This window comes from Achroia grisella, unplaced genomic scaffold, assembly GCF_030625045.1.
Source record: "Achroia grisella isolate CSIRO2021 unplaced genomic scaffold, CSIRO_AGI_Agris_v1 utg146, whole genome shotgun sequence".
Taxonomy (NCBI): Eukaryota; Metazoa; Arthropoda; class Insecta; order Lepidoptera; family Pyralidae; genus Achroia; species Achroia grisella.
The window spans coordinates 1739615-1757618 of record NW_026712636.1 but is presented as its reverse complement, the minus strand read 5'-3'; the positions used below and the strand labels follow the sequence as shown (position 1 = coordinate 1757618).

Here is an 18004-nt window from a genome sequence, read left to right as displayed (position 1 = left end):
AATTGTTCAGGGTTATTATTATAGCACCGTTTAGTTTGGTATTAGCACAGACAAGATAATATTTATTAGGTATTGTGAGAATTGTCCAAGTTCATTTATTTCATCCCATTGTGAAAAGAAAACTTGGTGTATTAAGTAAATTTGACATTCAATTAAAATGCTTCAGGATACTGTTTCAATTTCCTTTAATTTGTAGAACGCGTAGGATGGTAAAGAAGAAATAATTAAAAGTAGAGCATCGGTCTCAAATCATTTATTTTCTAAAAAAAATCTCACATTCCCACACATAGGGAAAATATGGAAGCCACGTTCGTAATAATTAAAACATTTGCGATGATAATGTATTGGTCACTCATGCGCTTTTTAAAAAACAATTTATTAGACATATATTACAATATCAACGTGGCTTAAATAATTATGGTACAATGAAACGAACGACTTATACAATACATATGTGCGTCTTTATATCATCTTGTAATATAGCTTCAACATATCGTAACAACTACTGAAATTTTTACACGGAACAACTTCATTTGTTCGATTCAACTAAGTTACCAGTTAATCAACAGCCCCCAAATAATGGCGGCCGACTGTACAAGCGCTTATTTTCATAATTCATAATGTTATGATTCATCAACATTGTACATACAAACGCAAATAGTATAAAAAAGTAACGGTCTAAATGTACAGACTGTCAAAATAATTTCTAAATGCAAATATAGCCGTAGACACGACTATAAAAACCGGTTAATCCGTATAAAATGGCCAATAGTAAAGGAAATTCATATTTCGAAGCTTTTTTTTAAATACGTAGCGATCCAAATAAGGTTGGGGAAACTAGCACAAATACGACACACAGGCTAGGCTAATATCACAGGAGTGCTGGGAACGGCGCGGAGTCCAATACCCCACTCGCGCCCGCCACCACCACGGCCCCCCCGCCTTACCACCGCCCTAACCAATCCCCCGCGCTCTTCCTCGTACCTATTTACTATTCAGAGGGGGCGCAACGGGCTACTACCAATATATTTTGCGACAATTAAGATTTCAAAAGAAAAGGAACTTGGCTCTATTCGCTCCAATTGCACAATATTGATTACAAAGTCATTGCACAACCAACATTTGCACTTAAACACCAATGATGTTTCACAAATAACTAACAAAGGTATAAATTATATAAAATTAACAGTGACATTGTTATTATCAATATAATACCGACAAAAGGTTAAAATGATGTCTGGAGGTAACTTTGAAAAACAGTTCAATAAAATAAAATGAAAACTAAAACAATCGATACGTGGTAGTCAGATCTAGTGAAATGCAACATTTGATCAAACATTTGCACCTCAAGTGCCTTATAAAGTTGGCCAATAGGCAAACGTTACCTAACTGAATTAAAATCGCATGGCCATACAGAAGTCCAAAGTAAAATATTTTACTACGCTCTTTGTTTCATTTTCAAACATCTACTTACTTACAATGACAGTGTCTATTCAAAACCGGTTTACAGTAGCGACCCAATCTCACTAAAGGCAACACAAAACAATATCATCCATGTAAAATAAATAAAGTGAAAATGTTTGACGTGTAACTATGACGGGGTGTACGCAACCGTTCCCAGTCGTTTTGCACTATCTCTTAACTCACTATTAATATAGTACAATAATGTAACATAATAATTAGACCTTAAAACTATATTCATCAATAAAAACCATAAACATCCATATAGGTATTTGTTACAGCACGAAGCAGCGACATGACGTGGCGCTACTTACATTAACAAAACGCACTTCGAGTCCTCAGTTCGATAGTAAAATTAATCGTTGAACACTAATTGGACCGCGCCCGTCGGCAGCGCCTGAGCAACTTTCACTAAATAATAAAAAACACTAACAAAGTAAGTACTCTTCTAAAACAACAATGAATTGGCTAAAGTCTGTCCGTTTGGGTAACGTAAATTAAAACACTTGACCGGTATTCGAGTCGATCGTCCATCGTTTCGTATCGACTCGATCCTGCGACAAAATCGGAGCACATATCCGAGCGCGTGACGCAGCGTGTGCGCGGTCAGCGACACGAGCGCTGTGGGACTCCCGAGAGCTTCATCCGACTTGCTCGCATCACAGTGGAGTATGTAAATGCGCTGGACGGCGCGGTCATGAGTCCAGTACTGTAAGCAGGCCGCTCGGCAACAGAGCTACGTCTTGACGAGGCATCTGTCTGGCTAGCTGTGCGCATCCGAGGTTCGCGTCACCCAACTCAGGTATGGCATCGAGGAGCGCGAGGCATTCATCCTCGACGGCACGCCTACTCTTTTTCGCGATCCAGGTATCGTCGCATTCCTCTCTCGCACGCCTCCGCCTGGCCTCCTTCTCTCTACGGACCTCTTCGCTCAGTCGGCAGTAAGTGTTATTGATGCATACGGAACGACGGAGGTCACGGGCTGGGTCTTCAATGTTTTCGAGTTTTTGTGAACAGATCTCTATGACCCGTTTGCGCTCCTCGTTGGCGCGGAGGCGTGCAGAGATCATGGAAAGCTTGGGTCTGGCGGCGGCTGGCTCGGTGCGTGGTGGGCCGAACATATCGTCCTCGAAGGCGTCAGCGATCTCCGCTCCCCGTGCACTTTCCCGCTCCTCCTGCGGCGTCATTCTGCAACAAATAAATAAATATATTAGCAATCATTAGCAACTCTACTTTTAAAATTTTTAGATTACCTAACACACATAGTTTATACTTATATTTACATTAAGGTAAAAACCTTGCTTAAATACGTGACATTCAATATACTGATTTTAAAAAATAATATATTTATGACATAAATAATCAACAATCTAGTGAATCTAATTATACAATTGCCAGTACTAGGTCAATCAGAGAACAATGCTTATACGCTTGAACAGGCTAATCAGGTTCGCAACTTGCCATCCGTTATATTCTTTACAACAGTAGAATATGAACAGATGGTCGTCAAAACTATTTTGAAAGTAAATAATAAAGTAAAGTAAACTTTTCTTATCAATAAAATAGACACACCTGGAGGACAAATCAGTGGAAATGATGTACCATCCCGACATAAACATGTTAAATAGCTATTAATATAATTGCCCTATTTAAAAAAAAATACTCGTTCAATATCACAAACAAAGTTCATAACACTGGTGAAATACAACGAATGCACAATTAGTCACAATGTCCTCGTCTACAAAAGAGTTTGTAGGAACAACTAAAACAAAACGAATTGCTCCGTGAGCAGCGTGTGCGCAGCGCGGCGATCACTCGACGAATGACAACATACCTCACTGTAGATAAGACATTGAAAAAGCCAATTGCGTCATTCGAGTACGGCTACGTACGTGTAGAGAGGAAACGAGTGACGTAGCTGAAGCCGTCAGTCAGTTCAGACGCTATTGTCGACCAGTCACACATAAGTCGTCCCAATTTGTTTACAGTATAAAGACAAGTCGCAATATTGTTTGCAACACCACATCATAAACAAATTAACATGCGATGGCTTATAGTACATATTCTAAACAAAAAATGACAGCTATCGATTAATACATTTGTGATACAAATTGCTTAAGTTTTAAAACCAAATTCAATTGGCATTGTTTAGAATATACAGAATTGCACTCATGGATATAAATTTCTACATTTTCTACATGTTCCTATTCAAGTTGGTCGGCTACACCCACGCTTCGGTCAACCACGACATTGTTTGCGGTCATTTTGTATCCAGTGTGTGATGATTTTAACCCATTCTTTCTAGATCATCTACTAAACATATTTCTACATCATATTAAATTTTCTCATCGTAATCAGTGAATGGATTAAGAGGCACGATTGGTGTTTAATATAATTTGTTTATTTGAGAGGTACGTTTTGAATTTAGTTGTTTTCCTAAAATATGTGTGAGTTGGGATGGAAAAACACACGAGTACGGTGTATGACCTTGCCTAGTCTAGGTCACAAATGAACGCGCCATTTCTTCACGAGTCACCACTAAGTTGATGAAATTCCAGTTTTGAAGCACTTGTTTTATATAAATTCGTAATTGTTCGTAAATTTATGTTCTTTTTTTATTTAAACGTCTTGTGATTCGCTAAATGTAGTATATTTCTTACAAAAATCAATACTTATAGTTTTTAAATTGAGCAAGTAATGCAATACATTGTGTTAGTTTCACTACGAGAGATCTTTTATTACAAGGATAATGGTTTATACTTTCCTGTACAAACAAAAATGTATGTACGTTATCTGCTTTATGTGTAAGTAATTAAAATTATCAACTATGTTGTTCTACACAAAGAATATATTAAAGTTAGTAGACAAGTTTTGTGATAGCCTTATTTATCCATAGTAATATTATAGTTATTCAAGTAACTAACTGTTTCTTACATATTTATGGGTTAACAGCAGCATCTTAATGATATTTATTATAATGATAGACTATACCACTCATTTCTTTTATGTTAGGCAAAGTCGCAGGTAGCAGCTAGGTACGCATATAATATGTTGATTCTCAAGATCAATGATTCAATTCTCAAATCTCATTTAGATTTGAAAATGAAAAGTTGATAATTAAATAAAATCTCTAAGAATTTATTGTAAATACTTAAGTATTTAAAATGTACTTTTCATTACTAAACAACTCATTACAATATTAATATTCTTAAGAATAGTATAAAATGATGCCTATATAGTAATCTTCCAAATGCCAATTGAGACAAAATTTTGATTAAAAAACCTAATGATACATTTTTTTCAGGATTGTCACTGTCTGTTTGAGTACCTATAAAAGTACGGTTGAGTCTGGCTAGAACACGTTTCTTTACAATCTTATTATCGAAATGGCGTTTCGGTCTACGTGTTTTTGTTTCAGAATTGCTACTCCTAACTTTAATAATATTGTTTGACTTTAAAATCGTATACTAGAATTTATGTTTAGACTATTAAAATAAAAACAATTTTTGGAACCATTATGTTTTCAATTCTCTTTGTTGTATTTTAAAATTGATTAATTAGTAGAATAATTGACATAATGATGGTTAGTTAAACTGAATCAATTAATATGCTTTAACAGCGAAGAATGAACTTTATGTAGTAATGGGATCCAAACATAACCATACGAAATTACTGATATACGAGTAATATTCCATTACTCATGTAGGTATCATAGATAAAGGAGCTACATATTATTTAGGTGACTCACAAACTCACGCAGCCCGAAATTTTAAAGTACTGTTCTAATAATTTAGCAGCAATTATTGACAGACTAAAAGGAAATATTTATGTTAAAATAGTCAATTGAAAACATCGTATAATGATTTATAACCCCTTAAACCCCAAAGATCATGATTTTCAATTTGACCGACAACAACAAAATCTTCGTGTGTTATTTGATATTTGTGACTAATTTTCTGGTGAATATGGTTAAAAAACTAAAGCCGAATGACAGCGGCAGGCTCTGCCACATGTGATTTAAAAATACCCAGCGCGATATGGGCATGTCAACTGCTTGCTGTATTCTTCACGACGTGGACTATTCACAAGCATTGACTTGATTGTTAAATCGCGGAGCTATACTGTTACTATTTCATATGATTCCTCTTACAGACGAGAATAGAATACGAAATCGAATATTAATTTTGGGGAAGTTTAAATTACTTATTCAGCATTTAATGCTATAAAAATAACAATTGGCGTTTGATATGACTCGGGACCCGAAGGGCTTCGAAAACTGCTATCAAACAGCTCACTATGTAAACCTAAGCCCTTGGCTTTCATGAATCGTTATTGTTACGCTACGCAAATTGGAAAACGTTTTCGGTGTCCAAGCGATATTAATTACACCAAAATTGATTATACTGGTGGCCCTTGCTACATTTAGAAACTTTTGACGAATATAGGTTGGAAATGTTATCTCCTTTAATATATTTTTTATAGATTATTGCTATTTATAATGTTATTTTAATTAGATCTGTTAAGAGACAATCTTTACATAAAATACCTATATGACAGTCATCACAGTATTACATGAAGTAATGATTTGTATTCGGAGTCTTGAAAGATTTAAATTTATTCAATTATACAATTTATTATTCATTGTAACATGTAAGAATTAACCAACTAGGAATAATAATTACGACTAAAAGTGTTGCATAAAGTAGCATATAACAACGTAAGAAAATTAAAGATTAATTTTTTGACTAAAAGCGTTGTATAAAGCAATGTAAGCCAATAATGTTTAAAAAATATCTTGAACTGCAGTTGGGGTCGAGTTGTTGTTTTTTCGCGGCGAATACGCGACGACAGTGTGCCGGGTGTGCCGACCCACGTTTCGTTCTAATAAATCTTGCTCGACTCGAGGCTACCTCCTACCTGCACTTTCTTTTCTCTGTCTCACACGAGTGGCGTGTGTACTATGAATTCACTGATGCTTAAATGTTACCAATATGGGGGACAGTTTTATTACAATAAATACGTTTTATGTCTACCACTTTACAATTCTCAGATTTTCTAAACTAGAGGAAAAAATTCTTCTAGTGTAGATTTGTTTTTGTACTTATTCGTTTCTTAAGATTTTGTTTTATATTTTACCTTGTTTCTTTATACTGTACTAAAATAGAAATAAAGAAACAATTATTGAATTTCGCAAATACAATGATGGCATTTTAATATTCTTTAATTCATAAATATTTGGCATCATTTACAGTACTTGGTAACACTTAATTAGTTAACTATTAATAGTAAAGCTTACGTTATTTATATACCACATAATACTATTAACTGTTATTAATAATAAAACATATTTCATTACTATACCCTTAATATCCTATATTTCTGTGTCGTTAGCCAGTTTATTTTATTAATACCTAAGTATATACGAGTATAATTAGTGTACTATTTCTATTGTACGTGATTTTTCAACTTCACCCATGATTAGTTGACCATTAACAGAAGCAGAGGTTTCTATTCACGTTTTCACCAATCTATTATGTTTTTGTATTTTATTTTCCTTTTCAATTTTATTTTACTCCCTCTTCCTTTCCATCTATCCTTTTTATTTCTTTACAATGACTATCGCCAATATAATCTAAAATAATTAACATAACATAAAGCATCGTTGAATTCATAAAAATAGTCAGCGAATTTAGATTATTAATATTTTTCTACTTTTTCAGACCCTTGCAAGTTATATGCTCAAAAAAGGAACATTACTGAGATTATTTGTAAATAATAATCATTGTGAGGTAATAAAATTCTTATTTACGAATTTAAACCCTAATATATAGTTGGGTTTGACTGTCACTTCGCTGGTAAACATTGAATTTTCTTTCCTTTCATTTTCTAAGTTACCGTTGACTTTCTAATATTCATGGTACCTAACGTAATTTGTTGAGGCGGTAAAATGATAGGTACTTTATTAACACAATGTTCGTCTATAGTCACACATACACTAGTAGTTGCTTTTTTTTAATAATAAATATATACTGCTATCATGATATAATCGTATCTTTAGTTCAGCTGTAAAGTCTTCTATATTTATTTATTTAACAAAAGAGGTACATGTTATCATTACTATGAGTCAGAATTACTGCAGAGCAATTTGCTAGCAAGATGTTGCTCATATTTTATTATTGCTCTACACCAATACACATAATGTCACATTTATACATATATATATATATACTTAACATAAGTATATATCTTTTCAAACAAATCAGGTAAAAATGGTCTTTTTAATTTTGATTTTAATATTGATCTGCATAAATTTCAATTTCGCGTAACGGTATATACCGAACGACAACTGGAACTGTGTCCCACATTTACAATACTAGATAGTGACCGCTTGTTGTTGTTCGTCCTTCTGATGTTTTTATATCAATAAGTATCCCTAGGATCCGTACTATAATTTGGTAAAATGAGATAGGGAGAAGTCGTGGGTAACTACTAGTTAAGAGCAACACACAAGTTTCTTGCTCGTTTTCCTTGTGATGAGATGGCTTTCTAAATAAGCGGCAGATTTAAAAAATTGTCGTGATTATTCAAAAGTGCTTAAGTTTATTGTAATAAAGGATTTTCTATTGTATTCTATTCTTAAAAACAGTACTCTGATTCGTAACGATCACGGCTGTAGACGTGAATTAAGTATAAACGAAATAGGTAAGTACATAATGACGTCACTTCGCTTCGTACAATTTTATTTGCGTCAGAACAGGATAATACGATGTAATTCTATGCCGTCCAAAAGTTATAACTACGTAGGTGTATATATATTAAGTAATTATTACAATAAACTGCAGGGAGAGACCACAGCATATCGCTCTCGTTTCTATGGAAATTCCATAACAGACCCATTGTTATATATCGCCTTAATTTAGTTGTATAAGCAAAATTCCAAGTGTGGTCTTCAAAATAGGGACGCTGATTTCATAAATTGACGGCCTCGATGGTCTAGCGGTTTAGCACACCGCTTTACTTCAGATGGTCGCTGGTTCGATTCCACGTACGATACGAACATTTGTATTCATGAGTATGATTGTTTTGTATTGTTTTGGCGTTTTATATGTATATGATGTATTTAAAAAATATATTTAGATATTTTTTTATTATTTGTATATAGTATATTGTATTTGTATTAGTTGTCTAATACCCATAACACAGGTTCTGCTTACCTTGAGACTAGATGGCGTTATGTGAATTGTCCGGGTCTATTATTATTATTTAATAATTAAAATAAATAATAATTTAATCGTTATTCCAGGTAGGGTAGTCGCTTTGTCGACTGTCGATGTTGTCGATAAATACAACACTTCAAATGACCATATTTAACATATATTTGAATTCAACGTTGCAGATTCTCAGATTACTGTTTGATTGGTATTTTCATTATCGTAGTCAGAAAAATTAATCGTTACACAAAGTTATTGGTGGCGTTGATATTCGAACGCACGACCTTTCGGACTCTTTCCACGACCTTCCGGTAAACCGCTACGCTCTCCTAACTGAATGCAGGAGTGTATGATACCCTTTTCTTTGTCTTGTGGTTTTTGTACTGTCTTTAGCAATAACTATATTTTGCATTAAAACGGGAAAATCAAATCAATTCATATTTGAGTTTATAACCATCACTATCAACAGATTTACTTTCGAATTTGTGTAATAACATGAGCGATATTATTTTATTTACTCGTTTCTTTTTTCTTTTCTTTATATACTGCTAAGTTGATGGCATAATGAAAGTGGAAAACATCACAAAACGTGCGTTGCTAATATTTAAAGCTATGATCTTTAAAGTTAAGCACCTTGTTAACGATTACTACTTCGTAATGGGGCTGTCAAATAATTTGCCATCAAAAAAGATACGTCAGTCCGATGTAAAATTACATTTTAAAAACAATATATATATACAGCAACGCGTGGCCGGGTATTGCTAGTATATATACTAGCAGATCCGGCCACGCGTTGCTGTGACTAAGGTTGTTGAATAAAATAATATTGCGACTATAAATTGAGATGTAAGGTATACTATCTTTCAAGTTGAATTAAATTGCACACAATGTGCAAATCAAATTTGTAATCGCTTCAGTAGTTGAGGAGTCCATTGCAGACAAACAACGTGACATGTAATTTTTATATAAAGATATATAATACTTTCACGGCTGTTATCTCAGATAGGGATAAACAGAAGCAAAGGCATGAGTTCTCCAATGGGAACGTGATGATGCATTTTATTAAACAGTATTTGACATGCCCACATCTCGCGAGGTATATGGAATCTGAAGAGGCAGGGGGCGTGACTATCGCCGCGCCATTTCGCGAATTCATTTGCTTTGTTATTGGTGTTTCTATCACTGGAGAGTTAAGAATATAATGCAGGAAATGACAGTATAGGTTAATCCCAATTACCTAGAGTATTTATTCTGCTGTTGTTTTAAATTGGTGAGCATAATATAACACATGCAAATGGAATATCGTTTATTTTAATTGTATTTTTCTTTTTAATCTCTAAAGTGGCTTAATAAGGCAATGAGCAGCATCGATGCTGTTTTAATTTTGAAAGTAATTATAATGTATAAATGAATGTCTGATAGTATTTTATATACTCAATGTCTATTTGATCTTGTACATCCATTGTACCTTTCTAGGTCAGTTAGCACTCTCAAACGCCACAAATAATTGTAGATTGGGTCAATTTAGGAAATTAATATTTACCAAATATACCAAATATACCTATACAGCTCTGTGTTCACTGGTTGTAGTTTCTCAACACAGTGTATCCAGTAATTAGAAATTAGAGCTATGTTTTAACATTATCATTATGAATATAGTAAATAGGATTTGAACACGAATAATTTTATAGTAAATAAGATTTACCTTTCGCTAAAGTAATGCAAGATAGTCGATTATTTATTTCTATATTCTGTTTTTTTAAATTAGTATTATTAGGTGAAATATTCATAGAAGACTTTGTCTATGGTTTGTTGAAAATATTTTTTTTTTATCTATTGAAGCTTAGATTAGAAGGTTGTATATTACTTAGATATATTTAACTCACTCCCACAAGGGGTTACAGGATTGTTAGTAATGTGGACTAATAACCCAATTGCTAGCAATGTACCATATCAGGCTGACCTCCACTTGGTTCCCCTGGAAACCGTCGTGATAAATTCCTGGTGAATTTACCACTCATCCTATCATTCTCCCAGTGCAGGATATTAGGATGAGTATGAGGTGAACTCGCTGGCGGGTCACCAGTGTGCCCTGCCAGCGTAAACCGTTAGCGAGGGTGGTATTCATCCATTCCATTATCATCCATAAGACAAAAAACTAAATTCCACAAAATTATTAGCAACCGAACGGAGCCGGGCCAAACCAGTGTTTCTATAAATATGGATGGAAAATATATCGTATGCAATTTTGGTTATATATAATTTTATTATAATTATTATGACTATTGAATATTGATCTGTACAACTGTGTGTACAGAGTCAAATAATATTTTAATAATTTGCATACAGAATATGTTATTTGCATGTAAACCCGATGACATTAATTTTAAAATTATCCTTTTGTTCTTGTAATGTTATAAGATTATAAAAACCGTGTATCTATTGAAATTGTCTGGATTTAGATGATGAAGCTTTTCCCGTGACGTTGGTTGCATGAAATGTAGCTCATGTTCATAGTTGATGAACACTTTCTGTAGGGGAAAGAGTTTTTAAAATCGGGCGTGTATTTGTTTGATAGCCCAAGCAATATTTTTTTCTACTTTTCTGTCTGTTTGTTCTTGCTAATCTCTAAAATGGCAGGACTGATTTTTACAGAATTTTCACTCGCTAATCGACTAATGTTAAATGTAGAGTAATTTAGGCTACTTTTGTTTTTGAAAAATTATTATTTTGATTTAATAAAAAAAAAAACGTTAAATTCCACCCGGCAAATCGCGGGTAAATATTTTTATCTTTAATATAAATGCTGTTATTCTCGAGTTTATTCGTATGACCATTTTTGATCTGGTTGATGTTCTTCTCCAATTCAAATGCTACGTGTATGCCAAATTTCATGCTGATTGGCTGAGCCGTTAAGGCGTGAAAGCGTAACAAACAAACTCACTTTCGCATTTACAATATTAGTTACAAAATAATGTATAATATTTATACTTATATTGATATAATTAAGTAAGAAGTAAGAAAGTAAGTAAAATATGTAAGAAACAAAATCGAGTAAGACGTAAATAAACTCATTTAAGTACTGCACATTGTAATTGAATGTGCTATTAAATACGATTTTCAATTTGCAATACATTAACTAATAATACAGTTTCGTCAGTCTTATTGCTATAGATATGTTATCTATTGTTTTATTTGTAATATCTTATCTGTCGGTTAGTTAATCGCTTATCGAAATGTATGTAAATACGTTGAATACGATCAATGTCGATTGTTTATGCTAAGCACCGGTAAAAAATATGGTAACACCCGGAATTTTTGTCCTGGGGGCCAATTGCAGATTGGATTTTTTATTTTTTTTTATTGGGGGGTTTGGACTATTATCGTTATATATTCCTAGTGAATTTGTTTATTTTGTGTATGTGTTATGACACTTTGTTTCTTGCATTCTACTTCTTTACAATTTTATAAAATATTTTTCAGTCTGGTACCACCAGTGTCACCAATTCATAAAGTCCTCCTTCTCATGATGTATCAATTTGCTTTTGCCTTATGCTTGACTAGTAGAAAATGCCTTAAAATGTTAATTCATATACACCATTATTTTCGTATATGTGCATAAATAAATAAAATAAACGAGTGACTAATTTTACAAAAAAACTAGTCAAATAATCTTTTCAATACATTGTCTTAAAGCCATGTTTTAAAAAATACTTGTTTTTGTATTTTTCATAACCATTTGCCATTAGCCATGACTTATTAAGTATGCCATTTTACGTATCCATATATAAAGCGATAACGTAACCGTTAAATTATAACTGGAGATTGTCCACCGCCAATTGTGATTTATTATGGCGTTTGATCAAAATTACCATACAATGTACACTGCGCGGGGTGCAGTTATACGTATGTGGTAATGTAGGCATCCGCAGACAATGGTCGGCAAAATAAATCACATTTACAAATACTGTACTGCAGATTTTCCCTTGTTTTTGTTAAGTTCATAAGATGATGATGATGATCATCAAAATCATCATCAACTGAACTTAACGACAAGGACGACTCCAGAGGACAAGGATCCTCCTTGTCGTCCTTGTCGTAAATCCGACAAAATCTACTCATTAATGATTTTTCAAGAAGAGTTGCTTAAGAGTTGGCAAAGCGTGCGTGTCACCCCTAGCGTCCTCAGGCGTCCATAGGCTACGGTAAACGTTTACCGTCAAATGAGTCTTATGCTTTTTTGCCACCATCGTAATATAAAAAAATGTTTTCTTTCATGTGTTCTATGTGACTATCAAAACCAAGTTTATTTACTAAGATTCGGTCGCATTGAGTACTGCAGAATTGGTCTGAATCATTATATGTATAGGTATAAGAGCAACTCAAGGATAGTTTTTGATGTTCATATCATAATATGTATATTTATAGGTATATATATATATGTTTATTACGTGTGCCACCTAACCCTTTCCTATTTTTACTTTTATATCCACCCAAAGGCAGTCTGAAACCGATTGTTTAATGTTAAGATAGCCTTTTGTTGCAATAAAGAATATATACCTACCTAAGTAATAAAAAAATCCAAGTGTAGCGAAATCCTTGAAATTTTATGTAATTTTATAATATATTTTTAAACATATTCTTTATGTAACATTTGATTATATATCGTATTAGTAGCATTTTCTTTTATCTTCGTATTTTCCTGATAAAACTCTCAATACCTCTCACTGCTGAGGTACATCAGATGCTTCAACAAGGTATACGTGTATTTCTAAATAATTACTAAACTAGAAATATTTGACCTCGACGCTAGACTACAGAGGTTAACCATATTGTCTTATTTTTCGATGTTCGCATTTACAATTCCAATATACTAGATATACGAACATTTATAATCACCAATATATCAACTAGTATATCTCTTTACTTCTTGTTACATGATATTATATCATGATGTATGATATTTATGATAATCATCACTATTATGTTAGATAGAACAATACATGTTGAAACTATAAAAAATTATTCACTCGAAAAAAGACTTAATTGAAAAGGGACAAAGTATATTTTCTAAACATTGCACAAAACGCCATTTTGTAGACGCCGAACGACGCTCAGTCACCCAGGTACTAGGCACTTACTAATCTGTCAATTCACTGCGACGCTAGCTTCCAATGTTTTCCTCCAAAAGTAATGAGATCCAGTTAAACGAAAACTTTATTAAACTCAACTCCTTTCCTCGTAACTGAAGCGAGTATGGTTATTGGCACGATTCCCACATCACTAAACTTCATATTACTAAAACGACGATAGAGACAAATATATCATTCCTTCTTTGTCGCACACCATACCCATATAATAGTTCATCATCGATATTTGTCATCATCAACACCAGTTTATTGATTCATAGACCGCCGAACTTCAGCTTTCCATGAAATATATAGGCGGTTAATTTTTTACTTGTGGGTCGCCCAGTACTGCGTTTGCATGTTCGAGGTCACTACTTGACAATATTTCTTCCTCATCGGTGTCGGTTATCACAATTTTGATTTACTAAAGTTATGAATATAATTTAAAAATTTGTTGAAAATTATTGCCGATACAAGATTCCCGATTGCAAAAAGAATCATCAATATGAATAGAGTTTGCGCAGATGGTGCATAACGCATAAAAAACATAAACAAATATGAAAACCCCTATAAAAAATATGAAAAACTACTCCAATTTTGCAATAAATATATTCACAGAATAAAATATCTACAGTCAAATTTAAGACTTCATTATTTTAGAAGTCAGTTGAAAAATATTCTTAATTAATAAATGCTTTAAAAGTCCCATAAAACTAAATATGTTTAATCAAATAGCTAAAAGACTATTAGGTTGTTATGTTTTTTTTATTTCTAGCAATTTTTTTATGTAATAGAAAGTGACAAAACATAATTAGTTAAGGTAATCCTTATTATTAGGGTATAAAATAAGGGTTTATAAGGGTTTTAGTTGATACAAATAAGGAGGACTATAACACAAATACTTGTATGGGATTCAGTTGCAAGTAGGTAAACTAACATGATAGTTTTGCGTGACAAACTCATTTCTTGTTAAACAATTCAATAAAAACATAAAGGTTCCTTCCCATTTAATATCACAAACCGATATCGGTCTCTCGTCACTTCAATAGGTGTGAGCGGGATAACGATATAGCGTAACGAACAAAAGGTCTGGTCAGGTACCTCCCTAAACACAAATGGTAGATAGTAGCGACAGAAAACTCAGATTTGGTATTCGGGTTCAGATTCTGAAATGACTCCTCCATTTCTATGTTACAAGTACCTACTTGTTAATAATAATGAATCAAGTAGGTAGATAAACTAAACTATAGAGTATAACGGTATTTCGTAGCATTCGGAAAAACGAAGCGAATCGTACTGAATAAATTATTTAGTTATTTCAGATGTATTAATTCCTTATTCTATTCCATAATACTTGACATAAACGTTTGATTTTTCTAAACAAAAGAATCCCATTACTTGTATCATCTTGCAAACATAATTTCGATGGAAAGAATTTATTTTATCTACAAATACCTATTTATTGAATGTCATTTCAAGTAATATCACAACAAATTGTCAGTTTTCATAACTGATTACAAAATTATTACGTTTAACCAATCTTATGTAAGACGAGAAGATTCTTAAATGCTTAGTTAATTCTTGCGTTGCATATTTTACTGCCTAACTAAATTTTATTTCTTAGTTCAATCTTAGATAATAGAATATTACATAGGTAGTTTAAGTAATAACTACAAATAGGTAGTTAGATACTTTGTAGCCGACTGTAAATGGAGAAAAGCAATTATCACTAATTAATGGTTAATTTAATCCAATAGGTAACTATCCAAACGGATGTCAAACTCAACTTACATTAACTACGGCGATATAGGCACTTCATGGACATGTAACTGACAGAGAAAGGTAGTAAGTACATGTTTTAATATTTTAAAAGTGTTCCTTCTTATTTTCTTTGTCTTATATTTTACTATTTAATTTTTTTTTCATTAATCATCCGTGTTACCTAATGGAATAAATTTTAATTACACAATGGTTTTGGTTGTAATATTCTTTCTCACTCACTCACTTCACCATTTGAACAAACTCACTAATTTTTCCATTTGAAATATTATCCCCAGTATAAGTATTATTTATAATTAACATTATAAAAAAATAAATATATAGTTAAAATAAATACAAGTTTAAAAAAGTACTTTCTTTAAACTTACCTTATTACAAAGATACACTCCAAATCAACTGCGACACAAATAGTTCATATATGAAGAACAAATTAAAAAAAACTAAACACAATAAACTGTTTAAAGATCGAACGGTTAATATAAAAACATAATGGCAACCTCAATGAGCTGTATCACATGAAACGATCAACTTAGCACTTGTTCAAACAGCCGAGCGCTACATAACTAAAGCGAAAGCGACGATGAACGTGTGCTGGTATCGGCTTCGCGCGCCAAACTGCCCTCGCCTTGCTATCCCATACATAAGTTGTGGTGATTTACAGAGGGCGCAGGCGGGCAAACGCGACCCTGCTAGGAGCTCCCCTTCCTGCGAAGGATACCTCATTATCCTTACTGTAATCCGTGTGCCTTTTTGATAATTTTTATTTATAGGGTGACACTTCAGATAACCTTATTGAATGTCGTTTTGGATCTGACAAGTAATGTCTTGTATAAACAATTATCAACTTTATGCCAGACGAAACAAGATATATAGCAAAACAGATTACATTTCAGTTACTGTACTACTATTTACTGCGTGTTAATTGTTTACGAATGTTTTGTTTTTTATTCTATTCTCTTACGATCTCAAGATTATAATCTGTGCTATAAAATTATCAATTAAATGAGAGGATTGCTTAACTTCCTCATATAGCCTACATAAAATAAATTAATTAGTTATTATGTTCAATTTAAAATTATGTCATACTTAAAAATATATATTATATTTATACTAGATACTAGATAATTTCATTAAACTATTCTATATTATTATTTAAAAGATTCAAATTCTTATCAATAAATACATCATCCTACAAATTACAAAACCGAAGATCATTATCTAAAACTGGTTCAATACAATAACGTATGGTTACACATAACATTTCCCAATTAAAACTCAAGTTTTGAATGTCAATTGGGAAATCGTTTTTGATATACAATACCAATGTAGTAGTTTTATAAATGAACTAATGAAATGAAAATAGATATAAAGAGTAGATACGTGTTGGATGAAAGTGCTGCTTTAAAAACTAAACTAAAATTATCAACGTGAACGATTTAAATACAATATAAATATCACTTTATATATGTTATGGTAGGTTTTAGAGATAGGCAAATTTATATAATGGTATATAAAAAACTAATGTACACTATACAGATATTCGTAGAATTTGTACCTTTAGATAGACTGACTGACTTTTTAGATAGAGTCTCCTCTCTCTTAGATAGAGTCCAATATGTAGAAGCCAATGTATGGAGTAAAATTTGTACGATTTTTATTAATAGGTGAAATGTAGTATAATTTGTGTATCTAATAGCACACTGAATGCCCGCCATAAACGGCTAGGTCTGTCTCTCAATTCACTGGCTGCGAATTTGTAACCTACATATACGATAGCGTTGGAGTATACAAATAAACTATAGATTTTTTTTATATAACTGGAATGATAAGCTTATGATCCAGCTGGTATGGTAAATGATAAAAGTCTCCTACATATATGAAGAGTATTATCAAATACGTCATCATGTAACGCCCCTATTACCTCTACCTATTACGACTAAGGTGCCATGTCTCCATTCCCTATAATTTACTGCAAGCTCTGGCCGAGTTTAATTAATTAATTATCATATTTAATTAGAGATTAAACTGGAATAGCTCAATAGAACTCACAAAGCAAACTCCTTCCGAGGGTCACGGGTTTGATTCCTCGCACCGTGGAAACATTTGTACTCATGAATCTCTATCGGTCTGGATGTTCCTACGTATATTATATAACAGAGTCTGTTTAATTTAGAGCTAAGTATTTATATTAGTTGTCTAGAATATCAAAGTGAATTGTCTATTAAATGGGCCAGGGTTCTTATTATTTTTATGAATATTTACTGCAAGTATTATTTTCACTGCATATCAATATTATTTCTACAGCCAATAACGGTTCAACTTTTAATTCCGTTTCATTTGCCATATAACGTAATCGATCTAGCTACGAGTATTGTGTACCTATTACCCAAGATCTGAGTCGTTGACGAGATGTCGATTTGTTTT

The 18004-nt window shown here is 32.8% G+C and overlaps 1 protein-coding gene across 4 annotated transcripts in view; it reads right to left on the bottom strand.

Moving 5' to 3' along the window:
- Positions 1-238: 238 nt before the first annotated feature.
- Positions 239-18004, bottom strand: part of LOC131855625 (uncharacterized) — an 82430-nt gene continuing 64664 nt past the window's right edge. For 2 of the 4 annotated variants that reach the window (XM_059206917.1, XM_059206918.1), the window contains one exon: positions 239-2649. In XM_059206917.1, coding sequence (XP_059062900.1) covers positions 2157-2648 — 492 coding nt within the window. In that variant the 5' untranslated portion in view covers position 2649 and the 3' untranslated portion in view covers positions 239-2156. Of the gene's footprint in view, positions 2650-3033; positions 3290-15948; positions 16185-18004 lie in introns of those variants that run through there. The other 2 variants (XM_059206919.1, XM_059206916.1) reach the window with 2 other exon arrangements.